At 43.5% G+C, this 24,515-nt stretch overlaps 1 protein-coding gene across 2 annotated transcripts in view; it reads left to right on the top strand.

The window, feature by feature from the left end:
- Window positions 1-24,515, top strand: part of MPP7 (MAGUK p55 scaffold protein 7) — a 432,558-nt gene that overhangs the window by 388,113 nt on the left and 19,930 nt on the right. For both annotated transcript variants that reach the window (XM_088447791.1, XM_088447792.1), the window contains 2 exons: window positions 17,036-17,129; window positions 21,010-21,118. In XM_088447791.1, the coding sequence (XP_088303917.1) occupies window positions 17,036-17,129; window positions 21,010-21,118 (203 nt within the window). The remainder of the gene's footprint in view (window positions 1-17,035; window positions 17,130-21,009; window positions 21,119-24,515) is intronic.

The following is a 24,515-nucleotide window of genomic DNA, read 5'->3' as shown; positions in this document are numbered from 1 at the left end:
GTTCATGTGTTTATTGCATTCATTTTTTCTTATTTTTGATAATTGCATTGTAGATTGATATGCTACGATCAGCTCTACAACTTTAGTGTATTGTGCTAGCTTTATTTTAATTTTATTTATTTTAGATTTCCTGTTCAGTTTGGTCCGTTTACTTTTTTATTTACCTATCGCTGGAACTTCTTATTTTATTCCATTTATTTAATTTCATTTATTTTTCATTACCGTACATTTAGACCTACCTGTCCGTATTGTACATAAGATTAAACGTATTTCCACGCTCTTGATTGATCAGGTATTGTTATTATACATATCACATTCATTTTAGCACTGGTTATCTATTGATTGTTGTGGGGAATCACGACAGACATAGGTTTACATTGTATAGAGCTTTTATGCTTGCTTGTTGATATATATACATATATATATTAGGGATGTGCAGGCTCGGATAGGTTCGAGTTTGCACGTGGAGTTCGGATTTTTCCCTCCAAAAAAACGGAACTAAGAACGAGGCAAAACGTCATCTTACATGGACGAACATCATCATTCCTGGACAAAAGACCAGGAATGATGATGTTCGTCCATGTAAGATGACGTTTTGCCTCGTTCTGAGTTCCGTTTTTTTGGAGGGAAAAATCCGAACTCCACGTGCAAACTCGAACCTATCCGAGCCTGCACATCCCTAATATATATATATATATATATATATATATATATATATATATACAGTACCAATAGACCGGCACTCCACCAAATGAATAAATGAGACAGGGTGCCCTCCATACATTGAGGTTATATAGTGAAGAAAACAGCGTCACTCCGGGATTTATAACAATTAAATGAGTGTATTAATAATGTCCAGCGTTTCGGGGCCGTAACACCCCTTTGTCAAGGTATACATTGTCAAGGTATACCTTGACAAAGGGGTGTTTCGGCCCCGAAACGTTGGACATTATTAATACACTCATTTAATTGTTATAGATCCCGGAGTGCCGCTGTTTTCTTCACTATATATATATATATATATATATATATATAAGCCTCCGTGTTATCAGTTGCAAGAAGCAAATATAGTATTTTTTTTTTGTACTCCCCTATATTATTTATAATATTTCATACACCAGCGCAATGATTTGTGATTAACACATCAGCCAGTTTGGTTATGTCAACTGTGCACATGCATTTATATCGTTAATGCCTAGACTGTGCCTTGAGAACTGAGGGTCTGCTTCTGAATTGTGAGTAAAGAAAAAAAAACTAGCCATGCACCTTGGTGAAATCAGGCTTCACTGCAGGTGGGGCAGATTTTAAATGTACAGACAGATTTAGATTTGGGAGGGGTGTGTTCAAACTCATATCTAAATTGCAATGTAAGAATAAAGCTGTCCAGCATTTGTGGGCTATATGCAACAGTAGCCAGTATTTTCCCTCCATGCAAAATAAAAATATGTATTTGCACCCCCTACATTGTAACATGGGGCCTGATTCAGAGCCGGACGCTATTTGCGAACGGTCGTTCTGAAAAAGGGCTGGCTATTTAAATGAAGTGCTCGCTCTTTGCGGTCTGTTGACGCCTCGAAGTCTGAACGAGCGAACAAAACCTGCGGCCGCTATTTTGATAAAAACGCCCCCTGGCCGCTCGCATCATACGTCATCTCCGCTATTTATTAGATTAATCGAGTACATCGAAAGGCGTCTGAACTGCTCGCAGTGCTTGTGGTTGGATTTTCCTACCGCAATCATGCGAACAGTTCAGGCTAAGAAACAACCAAATGACGTGGTCGATGACGCTGCTTGTTAATTATGCACACCCTTAAAACGCCCGTTTTGACCTTTTGGCACACCTGCGTTTTATGCACACCCTTAAAACGCCCGTTTTGACCTTTTGGCACACCTGCGTTCGGATCCCAACTCCCCGTTTTCAAGCACCTTCCCCTGTTACCACCCACAAACGCCTCATTCTGTCACTCAAATTATCAGGCATTCGCTATTTTGCGAGCACATGAATTTCGACCGCACTGACTGGTTCGCGCATGCATATTACTAGCCGTACGCATGCGCAGTTGTGTGAACATCGCTCGGCGAGAACGAGCGGCTCTGAATCAGGCCTATAGTTTGTCCAGGTGCAAAGTTTTTTGTGCTTTTTTGCTTTTAGGGCCCATACATCTGAGATGGATTGCCGCAATTCCCAGTTCTGCCGGGATCAGGGAAATTCTACATGTTGAACTCTCTCGATTCCCCGATTCCAACCTGAAAACTCAGACTTAGGCCCTGAATTTGGGAAACCCTTATCTATATAAAATATAAGGGTTAGGCGGCGTTTACTTCTCCCCAGATTTTCCCACAGTACACAGTCTGGAGAAGGTGTCTAATTCTGGCAGAACACTCTGACCTGCCCAAATATACAGCCATTACTAGTAGAATAGTGCCGGAAATCAACCAGTATGCTTTAAATATTGCACATTAGTAACCATCAGTTTGCCTAAAATGCACATAAATAAGCTATTCATTGATTATTATCTTTATATTTATAAAGCGCTGACATATTACACAGGGGGATCACAACACTAATTACATAAATTGATATAACACGGATATTAACAATGGACCTGCCCAAATGAGCTAAGAGTTGCAGGAAACTGGAAGCAGTCGGGAAGCCGATGGACGGAATCCCGACCGTCGGCTTCCCGACTGTCTAATCCCGGCAAGGGCTAAATGACAGGCGTCAAAATCCCGACACCTGTCATTTTCCCTACTCCGGGAGCCCGACACCCGGCTTACGGATCAAAGGTAAGCCGGGTGCGGACAGCCGCTGGGGGGGGGAGGGGAGGGTTAGGTTTAGGGTTCCCAGGGGGGACTTAGGGTTAGGCACCCCCCCTGGAGTTTAGGGTTAGGCTAGGGCAGTGTTGGCTAACCTTGACACTCCAGCTGTTGTGGAACTATATATCCCAGCATGCCCTGCCACAGTTTTAGCATGCCCTAATAGCAAAACTGTAGCAGTGCATGCTGGGTTATGTAGTTCCATAACAGCTGGAGTGTCAAGGTTAGCCAACACTGGGCTAGGGGAAGGGAGGGATAGGGTTAAGCACCCCCGGGGGGAGGTTAGGGTTAGGCACCCCACCGGGGGACTTGGGTTTAGGCGGCAGGGAAGGGGGGGTTAGGTTTAGGCACTGAGAGGGGGGATTAGGGTTAGGCACCCCTAAGGGAGGGTTAGGGGGGAGAATAGGCTAGTGAATACTTATCTCTCGACGATCGGGATTTTCACTGCTGCCGGCGGGAAATCATACTGAATCCGTAGGAAACACATGGGGGCATATTCAGTTGGGCATGAGGTAAAAAACCTTGCGCGCTCCTGATAGCCATGGTGTCCAATAAAAAAAAATGGTCACAGGGATTTCAGAGCTGAAAACCTGGTGGCGTGCGAAAAAAATAGGGAAGGGAAGGGGCTGCTGCGAGATGTAGTCCCAGCGCCCATAACAGGGAGAGGGAAACTTCCAATTCGCACCTGCAGGAAAAACAACGAGGTATGGGATTTTTGCTATTCTCGCACCTAGTTGCATATGCCCTATGGAAGTGGGATAACAATTGGTGGGTTAAAGTGCTGTGGCTGTTGTTGGGCAGTAGCAATATCAGCCTCCAATAATAAACAGTTACTGTGCAGCTACCGGTGGTTGGTGTTGGTAAACTGAGGAGGGACAGCAGAAACGTATACCAGTTAGCTGCTGTCAACCGTAACTGTGACACAACTGAGTGTCCGTCTTCTCCTGGCTACAGAGGAGGATTTTGCTTTCGAGGTGCACAAGTACTTATATGTTTATCAGTCAGTACTGAGTAACTGCATAGCCCAGAGTTATGCCGGGTACACAATGGGACGATGTCGTTCCAATTTGGCCAAATCGGAATGACAAATCGTGCATGTCATGCAATGTGTATACACGTTATGCCCTCCCCTGCGGTTGCATGCAACGGCGTCAAGTTTAATGTGCTGCACATCAAACCTGACGCTATTGCGTGCAGCCACATTGATGTTAATGAAGAACGGAACGAGTGATTGTTCCGTCATTTATTACATAGTACTGATGTGTACCTGCGGTACAATATGTCGACCCGGTACAATATGTCCAGTGTTTACCCACCTTTAGAAAAAAGATCTAGTGCATCCTTTGGTCTGTGACCTCACATATTGGCTGGGCGGCACTTGGGCTCCTCTCATTTTGATACTAAATCTACAGTACTAAGCAATATTTCCATATGTTTCAAATGTGCCCAAATACATCTATCCACACACAATGCGGGAGCTCAGTGTGACTCTGTAGCGTTGAGCATCTTTTTGTGCATCTTATTACCTTCAAATGCTTCTTATCCGCACATCGATGCGACTAGATAGCATCTATATCCGCCATCCATGTCATGCCGCATTGGGACTGATTCAATTAGTGGCTGTGTGCCGGCTAATATCCCGTGCGCATATATCCACCAATACAGTAGACACAACATCCCTTCTTTTTGTTTGCACCTCTATAAGAAAAAAGTAGCCATGTTTTTAGCTGCATGGTGCCATTCCAGAACAGCATGGCTGAGCTGCTAATTGCATTGCCCCATATTGTCTGAACGGAATGGGTATGTAATACCGACAGTCGGGATGCCTTCTTCAAAATACTGACAGCGGCATTACAATGGTCAGTATCCCGACAGGGATAGTACGTATACTTACCCTCCCCCCTTCTCCCCCTGACCCTCCCTTCTTGTAGCCTAACCCTACCCTTTAGTGCCTAAACCTAACCATCCCCCCTTAATGCCTCACCCCCCCCCCAGTGGTGCCTAACACTAACCCCCCCCCCTCCGGGGTGCCTTACCCTAACCTACCCCGCCCCCCAAAACATAACTCTAACCCCGCTATGTTACTTAAACGTAACACTCCCCCCACCCCACCCCAGGGCTGACAGCTAAGACGCCCCCGGCTTACCTTGTTCGGGCTGGCGTCTTGTCTATACTCGTTTTGACGCTTATCTTAAGTCCCGTGTTGGACTTTCAGCGTCGGGATTTAGACCGGTGGCATCCCGGCCGGCGGTCTGCTAACTACATCCCGTCTGAACATCGGGTTAAACAGAGAGGGACTGAACATTAGAGAACTTGCCACTTGTTTCTGCATTTCATTTTCATTTGCTTATTACATAGAGCCGTATTCAATATGAACCGAGCCGCAAAACTTTTTCGCGGCCCGGACTTTCCGCCTACTTCGCCTGTTTGGCAGGCGGAAAAGTATCGCGTGCGTGCACATTTTGTACGTGAAAACGGCACCCGGCAAAACTGAAACAGGCGGAAAGTGCTGTCAGATTTGGGGAAATCAGTCTGACACCCCCCAAAAAATGCTCTGACATGGGGGTTAGCTATGATACCCCTGATTTGGCTTGCTGATGGTATTTGGGATTTTTAAACGGCCTTAATAGCTGCTAAATAGCGTTTTTCAATACGTGGTGCAGAATAGTATTCAGGAGTATTTTTTTTCTGAAAATAACTATTCCCAGCAAATTTGGGGTACATGAAAATGGGGGTCTGCATATTTAAAAGTTGCTAAAGTGTAGTTGTAAAAATCATGAAAAATCCACCTGCTACAAGCACCTGCAATCAAAAAAACACTTGGGGCATACACTATTAGTGTGTTACACTAACACACTAATTAGAAGGCATGTCCAAATACTGGCTGCTTTAATATTGGTGGCTGATAATGCTGCTGCGTTACAACAGTCACACACACTTTCCCCAACAGCAGCTGCAAATGTTATTCTGCCACCACTTAGATTGTAAGCTCATTTGGGCAGGGCCATCTTTACGGGATGTAGTTATCCCAGCGGTCAGGATGCCGGCACTAAGAATGCTGGCGACGGAATCCCGACACCAGGGGCGTAAACTAAGGGGGGTCGAGCAGGGCGTGTGCCCTGAGCTTCGTTTGACTGGTGGCGCGGGGGGGGGGGGGGGGGCGCCGCCAGCCACGGCACCGACCCGCCCTAGTTAGGCAGTGTAGCGCCGACCGCAGTGTGTGCGGTCAGCGCTACACATTTACAAAGGACCGGCGCTAGGCTTCCCTGCGCCCAGCGCCGGTCCTTTGCTGCACAGCCGAGAACTTCCCTCCCCCTGAGCGCTTACCCAATAGCGCCAGGAGGAGGGTGGGAGGCGGGCGGTCTTAGGCTGTGCGGTAACACACACATCGCCGCCTGTGCGGCAGCGATGTGTGTTAACCAGCAGCCAATGAGAGTCAGACAGACTCTCATTGACTGCTGAGCTCCCACTGCAAGAGTCGGCTCCCTTCCAGCTCCTGCAGTGGGTAATGGGAGAGACGTCATGATGTCAAGACGTCTCTCCCATAATGCAGAGCACGCCAACCCGGGAGGACTGACGTGCGGCGCCGGGAGCAGTGGCTGGAACCGAAGCATGGATTCAGGTAAGTGTATTTTTTTTACTTGTGTTGTGTGTCTGCACATCGGGGTGGGCACCATTACAGGGGGGGACCACTACTGGGGCACCATTACAGGGGGGGACCACTACTTGAGGCACCATTACAGGGGGGGACCATAACTGGGGGCACCATTACAGGGGGGGACCACTACTGGGGGCACCATTACAAGGGGGGACCACTACTGGGGGCACCATTACAAGGGGGGACCACTACTGGGGTCACCCTTACAGGGGGGAGCACTACTGGGGGCACCATTACTGGTGGGACCACTACTGGGGGCACCATTACTAGGGGGGACCACTACTGGGGGTTACAACTGGGTGGGGGACTACTATTGGGGGCACTTCATCGGGAGGGGGGGGACTACTACTGGGGGCACTGTATAAAGGGCTTACTACTAGGGGACTACTACTGGGGGCACTATATAAGGGGCTTACTACTAGGGGACTACTACTGGGGGCACTAAATAGGGAGGAAAAGTACAGGGGGCACTGTATAAGGGGCACTGGATGGGGGGGATCACTGCTGGGGGCCTGCATAAGGAGGACCACTACTGGGGGCACTGCATAAGGGGGGGCTACTGCTGGGGGCACTATATAAGGGGCTTACTACTAGGGGCACTGCATTGGGGGGACCACTAGGGGCACTAAATAGGGAGGAAAACTACAGGGGGCACTGTATAAGGGGCACTGGATAGGGGGGATCACTGCTAGGGGCCTGCATAAGGGGGACCACTACTGGGGGCACTGCATGAGGGGGGGGGGGCTACTGCTGGGGGCACTATATAAAGGAGCACTGCATAAGGGGGACCACTACTGGGGTACTGAATAAGGGGAACTAATGAGGGGCTGCATAAGGGGGACCACTATTGGGGTACTGAATAAGGGGAACTAATGAGGGGCTGCATAAGGGGGACCACTACTGGGGGCATTGCATACTGGGGGTACTGTATAAGGGGAACTAATTGGGGGCTGCATAAGGGGGACCACTACTGAGGGTACTGTATAAGGGTCACTACTATGGGCCTGCATAAGAGGGACCACAACTGGGGACATTGTATACTGGGGGTACTGTATAAGGGACGCTACTGGGGTTAAGGTGCATATGGAAAGGAATGTTCAGAGTGACGATAAAGGGGTGTGTCATGTTGACGCGCCCCATTTTTAAGTGGCCATGCCCATTTTTTGACGCGCGCACATGGGGTGGGGCTCCATTTTTACATTTGCCCTGGGCGCCAAATACCCTAGTTACGCCACTGCCCAACACCAGCCACAATCCTGGCACCAACATCTTGCCCACTGACATCCCGACGGTCAGGGGCGCCGAGAAGGGGGGGAGCGGGTACAATTTGCCCGGGCTTCCAGAGGGGCTCGGCGGGGGCCCGGGTCCAGCGCCGCCCCCCCTCCCTCCTCACTATCTCCCAGCACACAGCGTGTTCTGAGATGCAGTGGGAGATTGCTGTGGCTGCTGCTTAGCAGCCGCGAGCAATCTCCTATGCCTGAGGGGGGAGCGATCACACTGATAGCGCCCCCCTGGCATTGCGCCGGGCTGAGGGGCTCGCAGCGGCCCCCTCCCCGGCGCGAGGCACTGCACATGTATACTTTTTTGTACTTTTTTATTCGAGGGGGCGTGGCAACGCCTGTCGCGATTAGGCCACACCCCCTCTTTACCGTGGCCCAGCAGGGCTCTCAACGGCCCTGCCAACGGTAAGTATTGGGGTTAGGGGGAGCGTTAGGGGTTATTAGGGTTAGGCTGCGGGTGTGGAGGATTAGGTTTAGTCTTATACCTGGAATAATTTAATAAATAAAATCTCCCCAAATCATCATACAGTTAGCCAAATATCTCTCTCTAACTGTACTACAAACTTAGTTTATGCACCTTTCTGAATACATGAACAGTGTTTTACATTACTGAAATATATCCAGCTTCTTTTTCTTTTTTTTTTCTAGCACACCTCACCAGAAGTGTGACTGCCAATTCATCTTCTTTTTTATTACTGCCATGTTAAAAAAATATACTTTTCCATAGAAGAGATTGAATGCTTTAAATAATATGTCCTATTTACACCAAGGGGCAATGGACCTTTAGATTAGTGGTCTCTTAGATAAATGACACTAATTTATATTGGTATGTTATACTGGTATGAAATCAACACTTTGTACTTCCTGGAACTTCCCTCTCATAGCCCTCTTTCAGTGAGATTCCAGTGTATGACTTTGTAGTGAGTACATCATTCATTCTCTGCAAACTAAACACCACTCATGCCTGACTAAATCACCGCCGTATGTATTAATCATTCTTATAAAGAGGGAGCCTGTTTCTTGAAGAAGTGGTTAATTAGAGTAGCTTCAAATCCAGGTGCATTTTGCTTTAATGGTTATGGTATAATTTCTCATGGCACACATTCAGTCACTGCACAGACATGCTGCAATTGGTCAGCATGGCCTGATGGTTTAAGGTGCGTGTGTGTGTGTTGAAAAGAGGGGAACTCGCTTTTCTCATCCTCGAATTGTATTTAACACATTTCACCAGTTTTCCTACCTTGCCCCCAGGAGTAGTTAAAAAAGGTATGTAATGATCAACTTGACTGAGCAGCCAAACAGTCAGGCTCACTCGTATTTACTGAAGTTGGCGGGGCCAGGCAATATAGTCAGGTCCTCATGCACCTTGTGGGAAGTAATTCAATTCATATATATATATATTAGGGATGTGCAGGCTCGGATAGGTTCGAGTTTGCACGTGGAGTTCGGATTTTTCCCTCCAAAAAAACGGAACTCAGAACGAGGCAAAACGTCATCTTACATGGACGAACATCATCATTCCTGGACAAAAGACCAGGAATGATGATGTTCGTCCATGTAAGATGACGTTTTGCCTCGTTCTGAGTTCCGTTTTTTTGGAGGGAAAAATCCGAACTCCACGTGCAAACTCGAACCTATCCGAGCCTGCACATCCCTAATATATATATATATATATATATATATATATATATATATATAACAGATAATGTCCGGCACTCTCCTTGACTCCAATAGCTGCCCTGGTGCCACTCCAAGTGAGGAAAATGTATAGAGGAATAGTCGGGGGGCACTCAATGGGACTTGCACAACATAGAAAAAATTAACCAGACGGAGCCGGTATCTCTTGCCGACGTTTCAGCAAACAAATGCTTTTATCAAGACATACACAGTGCCTTGCGAAAGTATTCACCCCCCTTTGCATTTTTTATGTTTCGTTGCCTCACATCCTGGAATTAAAATGGATTGTTTGAAGGTGTGCATCATTTCATTCACAGAACATGCCTACAACTGTGAAGTTGTGTTTTTGTTTTATATTGTGAATCAAACAACATTTAGGACAACATAACAGAAAACTTCAGCATGCATAACTATTCACCCACTTAAAGTCAGTACTTTGTCCAGCCACCTTTTGCGGAAATTAGCAGCAAGTCGCTTTGAATAAGTCTCTTTGGGTATGTATTCGGGAAGCCGGTGGAACCTAATCCCGACAGCCGGCTTCCCGACTACTTTATCCCGGCGAGGGTTAAATGACAGGCATCTAAATCTAGACGCCTGTCATTTTACCGACGCCAGGAGACCGGTGCCCAGCATCCCGATCGAAGGGGGAGGGAGGGTTAGGGTTGGGCACCCCCGGGGGAGACTTAGGGTTAGGCCCCCCCCCAGGGGACTTAGGTTTAGGCGGCGGGGAAAGGGGGATTAGGATTAGGCACTGGGGGGAAGGTTAGGGTTAGGCACCCCTAAGGAGGGTTAGGGATAGGGGAGGGAATTAGGTTAGTCTATACTTACCTTAGGGACGATCAGGATTTTCACCCATGTTGGGCAGCTGCTGTCGGGATTCCAACCGTAAATCACACCGATTCCTCTCTATGAGCTTGCCACATCTTGCCCCTGGGTTTTTTGCCCATTCCTCAGGGCAAAACTGCTCCAGCTCCTTCATGTTGGATGGTTTCCGCTTGTGAACAGCAATCTTCAAGTCTGACCACAGATTCTCAATTGGATTGAGATCTGGGCTTTGACTAGGCCATTCCAACACATTTAAATGTTTCCCCTTAAACCACTCGAGTGTTGCTTTAGCAGTATGCTTCGGGTCATTGTCCTGCTGGAAGGTCAACCTCCATCCCAGTCTCAAATCACAGGCAGACTGAAACAGGTTTTGCTCAAGAATATCCCTGTATTTAGCACCATTAAGCTTTCCCTCGACTCAAATCAGTTTCCCAGTCCCTGCTGCTGAAAAACATCCCCACAGAATGATGCTGCCACCACCATGTTTTGCTGTGGGGATGGTGTTCTTGGGGTGATGGGATGTGTTGGGTTTGCGCCAGACATAGCGTTTTCCTTGATGGCTGAAGAGTTAAATTTTAGTCTCATGTGACCAGAGCACCTTCCTCCATACTTGCTGACAATCAGCTGTAGCCTTCCGGGAGGGAGCTGATTGTCAGCTAACGGCAGGGGGGGGGGGGGGGGGGCAGTGACGTCATATTGGGGCGGAGCCCGTCAGTGATGCCACATTGAGGGTGGAGCCGCGCGATCGTGGCCCCATCCCCTCTTCACAATGCCGTTATTTTTGGCATGGTGAAGCCGGGGGCGGGGCCACGATGACACGATTCAGTGTAAATCGCGTCACCGCCCACCCCTTGTTCCCCCGAACCCCTCCCCCCCTGCTGCGGGGGTTTCTAGTTTTTTTTCTGGGGGGAGGTCGGGAGGATCGCAGGCTTCCTGGAGGCTTGCCTGCCTTTCCGGGGGGCTGGGAGTGGCACCCTAAAATCGGGAGGCTCCCGGACAAATCGGGAGGGTAGGCAAGCCTGCCTTCCTCCATACATTTAGGGAGTCGCCTACATGCCTTTTGGCAAACTCGAATCGTGTCTTCTTATTTTTATCACTAAGTAATGGCTTTTTTCTGGCCACTCTTCCAAAAAGCCCAGCTCTATGGAGTGTACGGCTTATTGTGGTCACATGCACAGATACACCAGTCTCTGCTGTGGAACTCTGCTGCTCTTTCAGGGTTACCTTTGATCTATGTTCTGCCTCTTTGATTAATGTCCTCCTTGCCCGGTCTATGAGTTTTGGTGGGACGGCCCTCTCTTGGCAGGTTTGTTGTGGTACCATGTTCTTTCCACTTGATGATGATGGATTTGATGGTGCATCAAAGATTTGGATATTTTTTTATAACCCAACCCAGAATTGTACTTCTCAACAACTTTGTCCCTGACTTGTTTGGAGAGCTCCTTGGTCTTCATTGTGTGATGCCTCTTTCTTAGTGGTGTTGCAGCCTCTGGGGCCTTTCAGAAAAAGTTTATTCTGACAGATTATGTGACACTTACATTTCACACTGGTGGACTTAATTTCACTAATTATGTGACTTCTGAAGGTAATTGGTTGCACCAGAACTTTTGACGGGCTTCATAGCAAAGGAGGTGATTACATATGCACATTCCAATTTTCTGAATTTTATTTATAAAGATTGTTTTTTATAGGTATTTTTCTCATTTAACTTCACCAAATTAGACTATTTTGTGCAGATCCATCACATAAAATTCAGATAAAAAAAAAATACAAGTTGTAATGTAACAAAAAAAGGTAAAAAGCCAAGGGGGGTGAATACATTTGCTAGGCACTGTGTTTGTATATGTATATGTATATGTGTGTATATATATATATATATATATTTTTTTTTTTTATTATTATTTATATGGGCCATTGCATGTGACTTTACATTTCATGTTATTTTTTTAGAAGTTTAAATGCACCACACACAAAAAAAAGCTGAAATTCAACATTTTAAAAATATGACAATAATAGATGGGGTAGGTAATCATAATTAATGCTTAGAAGCAGAAAAAAATGTACACTCTTAGTAGTTACATTTTATTGTTTATATGGTACAACAGAATGGACATAGGAACTGGGGACCTATATATAATATTTATTTAATATAAGATATATTTATATATAATATGCTCTCCTAATTATTTTTACTATAAGATTGCTATGCTATACACTTATAAGACCCTAAACTTATGATTGACACACAAACAAAAAACTGAATGTCATATTACATACGAATGTGACTCACATTACATTTCTGTCCCCAGTCAAAGGGCTCTGATACAATTGACTCAAACCTGTAGAATCCACATGAATTCAATGTAAGTGTAAGCCTGTTTATCTTCCTAATTAACTGTGAAGATGTATAAAATATTTAATCTGGTGATGATGGCCATTCGAAGTTGCTGCCAGATTGCTCCATTTTGCTCACTAAGTATTCACCATCTCTGATGTCCTTAATCTCACCTGGGTAACTCTTTCCATCATATTCAACATACTGTAGAATCAGTTCCCAACTGCTTTCTTGAAAATTGCTTCAAAATCTCTATTCTTCCTCAATATTTCAGCAGGAAGCACCAGTTCTACATTGACTTTAGGATAATCAGTAATGTTGCAGGCTTGAACAAAGTCGCTGGCAGATGTAAAAAGGCAACTTCTTTGTTTTACTGTAATCCAGACTTTCCTCTTAACAGTACAGTACCTCCAATTCCATCCACTGGGCCTTTGCCATGTGGTGTTACAAAGAAGTTCCAAATGATTCCTGCTGCATAATGCTGGAAGGGAAGCTGTAACATAGCGATTCTTAAACTGTGATGCAGGTCCATCTTGCCTAATAAACACCTCTCTGACATTTTCAGGGAGATGTTCAAGAATTACATGATTTCTATACTATTGGTAAGATTATCTGATACCAGTACAAAAGGTTGGGACTTCCCATTAAATCATATTGCTGCAGTGAATACAATTACTTGAGATTGTTGCCAGTGGGCCGATTGGATCTCGTCTTGGAACGTACAAGTGTAATTTTTAGAGAAGTGCCGCTTTATTGTTGAATGACTTATTTTCAGTTTACTCTGATCTGCTGATCGCATTGATGTCTTCTCACATAACAATGTTCAAGAAACTGTGGAATGATGTTCTGAATGTATTGAATAAGCTCGGTTGTTGTTCCTTCTTCCAAAACTTTAAGAATTCTGTCATCAGAGGTCTTCCATGTGTCCCATTTCACATCTGTTTCTTCCATGTTTCCAATGAATTTCACAAAACCTTTTGCGTTATTACATGTGTCTCATTTGTTTGTCCAGCACTCCTCTGTAGCATTCTCACAAATAATTTTCCCTGGTAGGTCCCTAATATACTTTGGAATATTTATATTATTAATTTTATATATAGCTTCAAATGCAAGGGCAAAGTTCTCATGGTACTTACATAAGCATACATTATGAGGGAGCTTAACAATACATTTGAAGGTGGAAGTTCTCCGTAATGACTTTTGCCAATTGACAGATTTGAATTTTGTGGGGCTGTCAGGTCAGCCCTACATGCAGGCCAACCTGACGATGCGGCTGACGACCCAATGCAGCGGGATGCGGTTGGGGCCAACATATCGGGAGGTCGGTGCACTGGATTGTCTAGAGTGTGCCAGCTGCCCAATATGTCGGTGGGGAGGGGGGCGCCGGTCTCATCGCTGGGTACACACGTCGTTAAGTGTGTACCCAGCTTAAGTTTTATCTTCTGTTGTTCATAATTCCCTACTTTTTTTTTTTTAGCTTTTCTCATCTCCTTTTCTGCCGTTCTGCTAGAGTCCGTGCCATTCTTCTGCTTCCTACAGTTACTGTCATCTGTTTGAAAAGTGACAGTTGGGAGCTGATTGGCTGGAGCACCGTTTATCATACGCAACAAGTTTTAAAACTCATAGCATATAATAAAACTTGTTGACAAATGAGGCCTTAAGTAATTACTTTGCCATTTTTGTCGTCATTACTGTGGCCACCGACACTTTGCCCTTATTGTGTAACCATCACACGCGTTGTAGTTTAATTTGTAGTTTAATTTGAAGGTGGAAGTTGACACAGTAAAATGAAACTTGTCTGTGTCTCGGAAAGCATATGTGTGACACTCAGCCCTTTGTTTTAGTGAGCTGTCTGACAGATGAGTACATCTTTAACAGTCTATGCTGTTCTCTCCTATTATGCTACATGTGTTAAAATGTTCTGTTTGAGACATACTTATAAAGATGATTTCCTCTAAGGGACTTTAACCTTTGTGTCCTCCACAGGAGGCTGAGGGTTTAATGCAGGTTAACATATGTTATCCTATAGGGAACTTAATCTCTGTTGTCAATTAGACCCCATCAGCCGGCAGTGAGTGAGTCCGCTGAAAATCCACATGGTTGAGAGATGGAAAAATATACCCTTTATGACAAAACCAGATTAAAACGATCTAATAAACGCTTACTTTATATTTGTAAAAAAAAAAATAGAGAATATCTTTAGAGAATACCAGTGGTAATGTTGCTGTTATATAAGTAAATAATGTTGGATGTGGTGACTATATAGCAACATGAAATAGTATTTGTTTGATATTTGCATGCTGTATTTTTATGTTCAGAGCACAATATGCGTGATGTCTTCAAAGTGCAAAATACAAAACGTGCACAAAGGGTGCAACCCCTGGTCTTTCACCTTAATACAAAGAGCCCCTTTTTTCCAAGTGCTAGGGGTCTTAAGGCTTCAGTGCCGTCAAGGTTCCGGAGACCCCTCTTTGTGGTGTTGTGCCTGGTGTAAAGTGCTCATAGGGTTTATAGGTCGTCAAAAACCCACTCCAAAAGGCTAAAGGCCCCTTTAATACCCACTGGAGTCATAAGGCCCAGATGGGCAGCATTTTCTGGCTTCCCTTTGCTACAGGTGGGTGGTGGGCTTTGTCCTTCTATTATGCTGAGGTTTTCTCCAATGATTTGGATCTCTTCGGCCCCTCCCCAGTGGGAAGACTATAGAGAATTCAAGGATACACCTATGAACACGGCAGGATTAAGATTTCTGGGGCCCCATGGCAACTAAACTGTTGGGGACTCTACCAATAAAATTGTCAATAAGATGTGCTGGCGATGTTATTAACAGAAGTATAATGTGTAAATATTCCCAGCACCATAAATGTGTTAAAAACCCTGCAGTCCCCCCAGTTTACAATATGTCACACACAATCCCCAGTGCATATATGCCAGATTGTCCTCCACGCTAATGATGTAGCTACGTGTGGGGGCCCTGGGTGACTGCCCCAGCTGCCATGTTATTAATCTGGCTCTGCCCGTGAACAGTATGTATATAATTCTCTCCAAATGGTGAGTTGAATTTTGGGCGTTGGCAGTTACATTGGTTTTAGTGTTCACTTTAGGTCCCGCAGCAGGCAGGGAGCCGGACCTAGAGCTAGGGCACGTCTGTGCGTGCCCGGATAGGGGGCGTGGCCAAAGAAAAGGGGGCATGTCTTTATGACGCGTCTTCTTTTCGTCACTCCTGGTGGCATGCCTGGCACTTACGGACATGCCGGGCAGCCCCCAAGTGCTGCGGTCACAGTGAATGGATGCCCGGCATCCATTCACCGGTGGTGACTGCTGCGCCGCTGTTTTGACTACCCGCGGGACACTGTGACCCGCGGGTGGAGACAGAACTCGCAGGCTGTCTCAGCTAAAATAGCCTAGCGGGAACGCTAGGTTTTTAGAGAACTTCTCTATCATTTTAGAGCAGCTTATTCACTTGGCCAGGAAAATTCAGGAACATATTATCACTAAGAGAAATGTAAAATGTAGTTATGTTAAATAATATAAAAATCTATCCAGGAATTACCATTCTGTAGAGAAGGTAATAATTGAAAAATATATTGAATTTAGAATGATTGAATCGGTCTACACACAATCCTGTGTCATCAGGCCCAGGCTCCAAATCTCCAGGTCTGTATATGATTTTGATAAATACTGCTGTGCTCGCAGCAGCTTCTCATCTTCCCCATTAAAATAGTTTCTCCCCCATTCTAAGGAAAGAGTTGCACCTACAAGTCTGAGGATACGCATTGCTCTCTGGCACATCAATTTTCAGGTGTATTCAGCACTCACTAACACCACTTTCAGTCAGGATGGGTATGGGATGCCAGTACTCGGGATGCCGGCGGTCAGAATCCCGAGGCTGGCATCTCGACAAGATTAGAATACTGATACTTGTCGGTCAGTATTCTAACCCTCTGCCTCTCCCTCCCCTAACCTTCCCTCCATGGTGCCTGACCCTAACCTCCCCCCCCCCCCCCCAGTGCCTAAACCAACCTCCCCCTCCCCGCACCCTAAACCTAACCCTTATTGCCTAATCCTCCCCCTAGTTCCAAACCCTAACGCTAACCCTCCCCCCAACCCTGCTACTTACCTACAGGATTCTGGCGGTTGAGATGCCGGCGCCGAGATTCTGATAGAGCGCCGGAATCCCTGCGGTCGGGATATTGACCGCATCCCCTTTCGGCCATTTCTAGGTACTTTTCCTTTAGGAACAATTAGTCCTTTTTGACTGTCCCTGCATTTTATATGCACAGCATACTAGTCTCTAGTTGTAGCACACTACAGCACAGTTTCTGATTGTTCATTTGCACAATGCTCAGCTTATAGGGAACACACAGCATTTCAGGATAAGAGGTCACTCAGTATTCTGATTTCTGACACATTTTATTGCTAACCATTTTCCACCTTCCATGACAGATACAACCAGAGGAAAAAGGAACCAGGAGTGTGACGGTGTGGAATACATCTTTATTTCTAAACACTTGTTTGAAACAGACATACACAATAACAAGTAAGTTGAATACGTGCACGCCTATCCCTCAATTCCCTATAGTTACATTTGTAAATCATCATTCTGTTAAGCAGTCTTTCTATCATGAAGCATCTCATTTTGTTTATACACTAGAACCCCAGTCTTCAGAGTAGCAATGAAGGTGTAAGAGCCATATGAGAGCACTGGGCTTTGCAGAAGTTGGTTGTGTTCCATGCAGGACACTGCCAGAAAACCAGCGGCTGTATGCATGTTCTTCACTTTTATTCATTATTTACATAAATGTTATAAATACACGACTGTTAGTAAGTCTCAAATGGACTAAATTGACCTGGTGATTTTTATCGGGGACGGGAAGGTCGTTATAGATATGGGCAAACAGCCGGGTGTTAGTTTTCAGATTAATTGCCCATCTTGAGGCTTGTTGTTAACCCTGGCAGAGAAGTTTTATTATAAGAAACACCAATGTAGTTTGTTGTACATGTCAACAGGACATCAGTGTTCTTGGATTTATTTTCATTAAGTGACCCAAGGATCACTGGAAATCTTGGGGGTTCTAGAATTTGGCATCCGGGATTTAGAAAAATGTCCACAAAGCACTACTTACATAAAGAGGGATCTGTTTATTTATATGCATGTTTATAGAATCCTTTCCCCTCCAGCTTTATGTGGTGGAAGAGACAAACTGAAATGTACCTTGCAGTGTTCATACATATTTATTTATAAGTTGTAATTTTTATTATATCTGACTTTTAACAACTATGTTATTTGATGTCTTGTTATGTTTGCACACATATATAATTATTATATCTTTTAGTTGTTTATTAAAACACTGCATTACATTACACTTAGAAATATAGTTCATCAGATTTATAGATATATGGGTCTATGTACTAAGCCTTGTAGAGAGATATAGTGGATGAAGATAAAGTACCAACTAATCAGCTCCTAACTGTCACTTTACAGGCTGCGTTTGAAAAATGACAGGAGCTGATTGGTTGGTACTTTATCTCCATCCACTATATCTCTCTCCACGGCTTAGTACATATACCCCATAAACAGTAAGAGATATTATGAGTACAATTGTATACGTAAGACAGAAATTCATTAGAGCAAGAAGAATACATTGAGAACCACATGCTTTTATGATTTGTTTCTTAAAAGGATCACATCGGATTAAATAGAAAATAGTCTTATTTTTGCTAATCTATTCCTCCTAATACTCAGGAGGTTTTGGGATTTTTTTTGCAATCTAAAAACACAATCCCTAAATGTACCAAAGTACAGAACATGTAAAAATTACCCCAATTTTCCCTTCACTGGATCTGGCCTTTTTTGTCACTTGTCTCCTGCAATAATTGCTATGCATTAAACTGGTTTCAGACATTCCACCCAAGATTTGTGCTCTCACGTTCCTCTGTCTACACCGTCCATTACAATAGGACTCGGCAGGCAGCCACAATTGGTGCCTTGTTTTTATTCTCTTTATTGCTATAATATTGAAAAATTGTCCATCCTTAGCCTCATAGTTCTACGTAGGAGCTTTTACATTTAAATGTCATTTGTCTGTAATAAATGCCAAAAATGAATAAATATTTGTTCAGACCATATTGCCAATTGGCTTGATATATTTTTTAAAACAAAGTTGAATTGAGATTAAGAAAAAAAAAATGTTTGTGAGCAGCTATAGAAGAGAATACACTGTATGGATATGGGCGATGCTTGTGTAGAGAATCTTTTATTAGCTGATTGTAAAGTAGATGATATTAGTAATTTATATTGTTCATTGATATTTCTGTACATAATATTTATTTTAACATTTGTATAATATATAATTTATTATAATTCTTAATTAACAGATTTGTATAAAGTATATAACACACACCCCACATAATGGCTGCCTCCAATCTGTACAGGGAACAAGTGCACTTGAATTAGAAAAAAGTAACCAGATTATTATAGTTAATATTTTATTAAAATGATCTTTCTGTTGCACATGGCTTTGGTCAATATCTCCACTACCTTAGCCTGTGCTAGCCCTTGGATGCCTCCTCTCACAAATATCAGTGACCCACCCCCCTTGTGTTGTATCCCCACGTGCTGCTTACCATAGAAGGGGAGGGCGACATTTGCTCTTCATGCAACTGGAAGTGTAGCGTTTGTCTTATGCACATGCCTGTTACTTGTATTCCGTATTACCTACGCCTTTCTGCTATTCACACTATGAGATGACTAGAGGATACATGGGCATAACTATCATAGGTGCAAGGGCTGCAGCTGCAATGAAGCCCAGAGCTGAGGAGGGCCCATTTGTCTATTCTTATATGGAAGTGTTTTATAGAACCTTAAATGTTTTTAAAATACAGAATTTCAAAATACATTATATGGAATATGTGGGAAGAGCCCATTCAAGATTATAGCAGCACTATAATAAGTAACATTTAAGTCTTCATGGCAACTTGTGGATAACAGAAAATGAAGTGTGTACAATTTTTATTCTAAGTAGTCAGTTGTCAGGCTGACAGTGTATGTAGTTTGTCATAACGATTTGTCCACATATACCTGTCCTCAAATCATGCTATATTGCCCTGATTTGCACGCCAGGGACTTTGCCTCTTAGATGCGCCAAATCACTAGCCCTAAGTACCTAGTACACTGTAACCGAATAAGATGCAAAATTCAGGAAGGAAAAAGTAGCAAAGTTGAGGAACTACACAATCCAGGTTAAACAGGCAAAAGACAGATCCGATACGAGTGACCCTCGCTATGCATCATTATGCTTAATATGTGACTTTATACCAATTCCAAAATCTAATCCCAAGTACCTAGTACACTATAAGAGAACTAAAACTGGGTACACACTAGGATGACGGATCGGCACTAGGATGTCAGTCACGATGTCAGTCACCGGCAGCCTCAGCAGGCAGTCGGCCGACCGCCCGTACACACAGCACAATGTGTCGATATATCTGCAGAAATAATTGCCATCGGCTGAGCTGCACAGCCAACGCGATATGTCTGTGAACGACGTCATACACAGACATATTGCTGGTACACACCCGCCAATACGCCAATGATATATATCGGTTGTTCAATTGAACGTCCGATCTATCGGCCACTGCGTACCCAGCATAAGACACAAAATTAAGGCAAAAGTAGCAAAGTTGAGGAAAAGTTCTGCAGCACGGGAATCGTGCCATGCATCTCGCAACATATGGCAAAAGGGATAGGTTTCTGAGACCACATCTATATACCTTGCTTCTGTATATAAGTCTCCCTTATTGTGGAATTATGCTGGAACCCATAGTTTAACAATAACCGAAGCACCTACATCTTACGTAAAGCTTGATTGGCAGGAGAGTGTTTGCAGCTCATGCCCGTAATATTTTAAGTTATCTGGTTTTGTTTTTTTAAGCAGTAGATAAGCGTTTATGGCAGGTAATCTAGCATCTTCTCTCTGTCAACAGTGACAAAGCCTTCCCGCTTTAGGTATTGGCAACCAAAGCCAGCTATACCTCGGTGTGCAATGAAATTTCAGTAGTTTCAATTGTTTAACTTCTGCAGTGTTTTATTGCATAGCATTAGCTCAGACAAAGAGGTGATGGAAAACATTAGTGAGCTCTAAGGCCGAAGTGTTTTTTCTTTGCCGGTTAACTGTAACACTAGCAGGTGTTACTGATTTTGAAATGTAAAATACAAGGTTTATATATATATATCGCTATATATGTTTTAAAAAAAAATGACACGCTAAAGGACTTGGCAGAACTTCTTTTTCTAAAACATGGTAAGATAACATAGAAATCCTTCTGCTTCTAATTTAACTTTATGAAAGATTTAGCGAAATCCCCTTTCACTTCAGAAACTGACTGCCTTTCTTTTTTTTTACTTTTAATTCGATAAGGTTTATTGAGTATGGCGAGTATAAAAACAATTACTACGGCACAAGCATAGACTCTGTCCACTCAGTCCTGGCAAAGAATAAGATTTGCTTACTGGATATACAGCCTCACGTAAGTATAAGAAGCACTAAAGCAGTTGCCAAAATACAAGTTTAATGTATAAACTTCATTTCATATAGATGTGCATTTGATATTGCGCTTTTCTTGTACCTATATGACCTGAACCTCCCGTCTCTGCTGTATTGTTGAAATACTCTTATGTTTGTCTGTGTAATCCCACTTGCTGTATCTCTGTTCCCCTCCTCACACCATATCACTGCCACTGTTACATGGAGCCTAGTTCTTCATTACACAATCACACAAGTAGACCAATCATTGGCTCCCACAAGATCACACTCCACTCCAAAAATATTCAGTGATGCTACAACATTCAGCTAATCTGATTGGCTCTGGGTCTAAAACAGGATACAAACGAATTAATAGTCTAAAACATATTACCAATGGGCTCCTGTGGGATTGTTTGCATATTGGTAAAATATAACATTTGTCTTCATTCTTACATAGATACATCCATCTAACTAACTATCATTCTTCCAGAGCAAGAGCCCTCATTTCATTCTATCACCTCTTTACAAATGCAGTGTTTCCTTTGTAATGCACTTTAAAATATATCCACATATGCATGAACTGAATTATGTTAGAACTATGTACTATGGGATGAATATATTTAAAAAAACAGGAAAAAAGGTTAAAATATGACAGGGTCTCTTGAGATTGTAAGAGAATATGTGGATGCCACCAAAATCCCTTGGATTGCAGTATCCAGCCTGGTGTAAATGTCTATAGAAGTGTCTCCCAATGGGAAGAACAATCGGGGGAATAAACCCATTATGATAATGCTCAACTACTTCTCCTGATTACAGTAGAACTAGATACTGTATGTGCTTTTTACTCAAGGTCCAGGAACAATGTTATACAAAGTACTTCCATTCCTGGCTACTTAGTGGCCCCTGAATTGGTCATAACATGGGTGCCCCATGATAAATGGTGAGGTCATGTACTCATGCAGCTGTGGCACTTACAAGAAATATATGAAAAATTGTTAAAATAAATGTACTATAATTTATGTTTCGGTAATGGCTGAGATATGATATTAATAATTATAATCTGCAGTGGATCTCTGGAGGAATGGTTTCCCTGTTACTGCTGATTAGGCTCTCTCTTGGCTAGAAGGATTGTTTTCAGATTAGAACTGCAGGTGACACCTTTTAGTGAGATTCATTTGCTACATTCATTTGAAAAAGCTTTCAAAGTCCGTGAGCTCTGCCTCCAATCCAAGAAACAGTCCGTGTACTGGAATAGCATGATGATAAAGCGTCCAGCATCCCTGTCCCTGGTAACATTCCACAGACGGAAGGTGTTTTCCTTTATATCGCTCTGCGTAGCTTCATCTTATGCCTGAACGCACTAAAGCCAAGTATCAGATGTTATTAATGTTCACAGGGTTCTCCTAAGGCAAAGCATCTGATGGTTCTTAAATTGTCTCCATGTTGTGCTTTGTGTTTAAGGTCTGTCACTTAAAATGTTGCTTATTATAAACTAGGGGTTGATATTAGCAAGTTCCGGAGAAATCAGTGCAGCACATTCCTGATTTTACATGCGGTTGTGTCTATTCTACTGCACAGTGCTTTTATCCACACTGTAGCACATGTCTTGTGCTGGATTTTCTCATCTCTAGATTTGAAGCACCTCTAGAGAAACAGAGAATTAGACACATTGCGGTGTCTGTGATATTTGGGTAATTTTCCTATTTCCACATACAAGTTTCTTTGTTCTTGTGAATGTCCTTTGTGATCCGGACTTATCCCTTTATTCCATTTATGAAGTTTTCAAGCAGCTACTCCTTAAGAGCACACTTGGGACATTGTTAATTTAGTCTTCCTAAGATTTTATTGCCATTGTAGCACAATCCCTCAGTTTTATTATGCCCACCTGACTCAGCGAATATTGGTCTCCTTGTGCTTACTCAGCAGTATCTCTTATTCTTGCCAAGGATCTTGGATGGAGTTTTCAAAGTAAAGTGATCATTATCCAAAACTTTGTACTGCGCAGGAAGCCCCATTTACAGAGCTGTAAACGTGCACACCTAAGTGTGTTACAGATCCCTCTGAAGTCTGACAGTAGGAGATATGCTCTGTGGCTGCTTTACTAAAGGAATTGAAAACATAGAATCATAGAATTTGACAGCAGATGAGAACCTCTTGGCCCATCTAGTCTGCCCTTTTTATTTAACCTTTTGGTAACCCCAACCCTATTTGATCCTTAGTTCTTTGTAAGTATATTCTTGTGCCTATCACAAGCATGTTTAAATTGCTCTACTGACTTAGCCTCTACTACCTCTGATGGGAGACTATTCCACTTATCCACTACCCTTTCCGTGAAATAATTTTTCCTCAAAGGTTGCTGTATGCACATGGAAAGTTTATAAAAGAGTTACTGACTAGTGTACATATGAGAATTACCATGGACACCTCAATGTCATTTCAAAGTACAGATAACAACATTATTTTCTAGTCTCATGCAAGTTTTGCTAGATGGATTGCATATTCTTTCTCTGCTTTTCAGCCATATCCTTATATACTTAGGCACAGTGGCACACCTGCTCTTTGTATGCAGTTGATGGAGCAAAGAAGATCTGTGTCATAACAAAGGACCATAAAAGTATATGTATATAAATACAGAGAAACCAGCTGAGGCAGGAAAGCTGATGCAGTTTATTTATTGGAAAATATAGAACATTTTTTAACACCTTATAGGGTAATATGAATATGGACATCCACTAAATATAGGAAAACCCACCATCTGCCACATCACACATGATTATACAAATGTGTTCTTACACATCTTTGCTGCAGTCACGCCAAACAGCCCCTCGCTGCGCACTAGGTCTATATGTATGAGGACACCGGTTATACAAACCCATGTGTGATAGAAAACGTGACATCAGGGAAGCACCACTGATCTGTTCCTTAAGCTGGGGGTACACATTAAATGACTTGCAAACAATGCAATGTCGTCAACAATTTCCCCAGCACTCCTGAAGTAATGATATAGTGCATACACACTGTGCAATTTTACCAACGACAAAACGATATATCGTTTGCTTGCCAAAACACCTGACCACCATCTTAAGACGTCTGCTAAATTTAAATAGGGGACTGTACTATGAGACACAGATGCATGCACAGGTCAGTGAGATCCATGCATGCATCTGTGTAAAAGCAAGTGTTAAACTTAAAAAAAAAAAAAAAAAATGACTTTAGGTCGCCCCCCGAAAAGCACAAGTACAAGGGACAAAAGACGTAGGACTCCCCCCTGTATTTAGCTCAACCAGCACTGGGCTCAGCGAGATGGTCCTGGTTTTGGAAATACAAGGAACAAAATGAGTAAGGGTCCCTGTATTTTCCATAACCAGCACCAGACACTTTCTAGCAGGGGTGTATTGCCA

This window comes from Taudactylus pleione, unplaced genomic scaffold (assembly GCF_031769625.1).
Source record: "Taudactylus pleione unplaced genomic scaffold, aTauple2 ptg000439l, whole genome shotgun sequence".
Taxonomy (NCBI): Eukaryota; Metazoa; Chordata; class Amphibia; order Anura; family Myobatrachidae; genus Taudactylus; species Taudactylus pleione.
The sequence above is the reverse complement of the archived record's forward strand: the minus strand, read 5'-3'. Positions and strand labels throughout refer to the sequence as shown.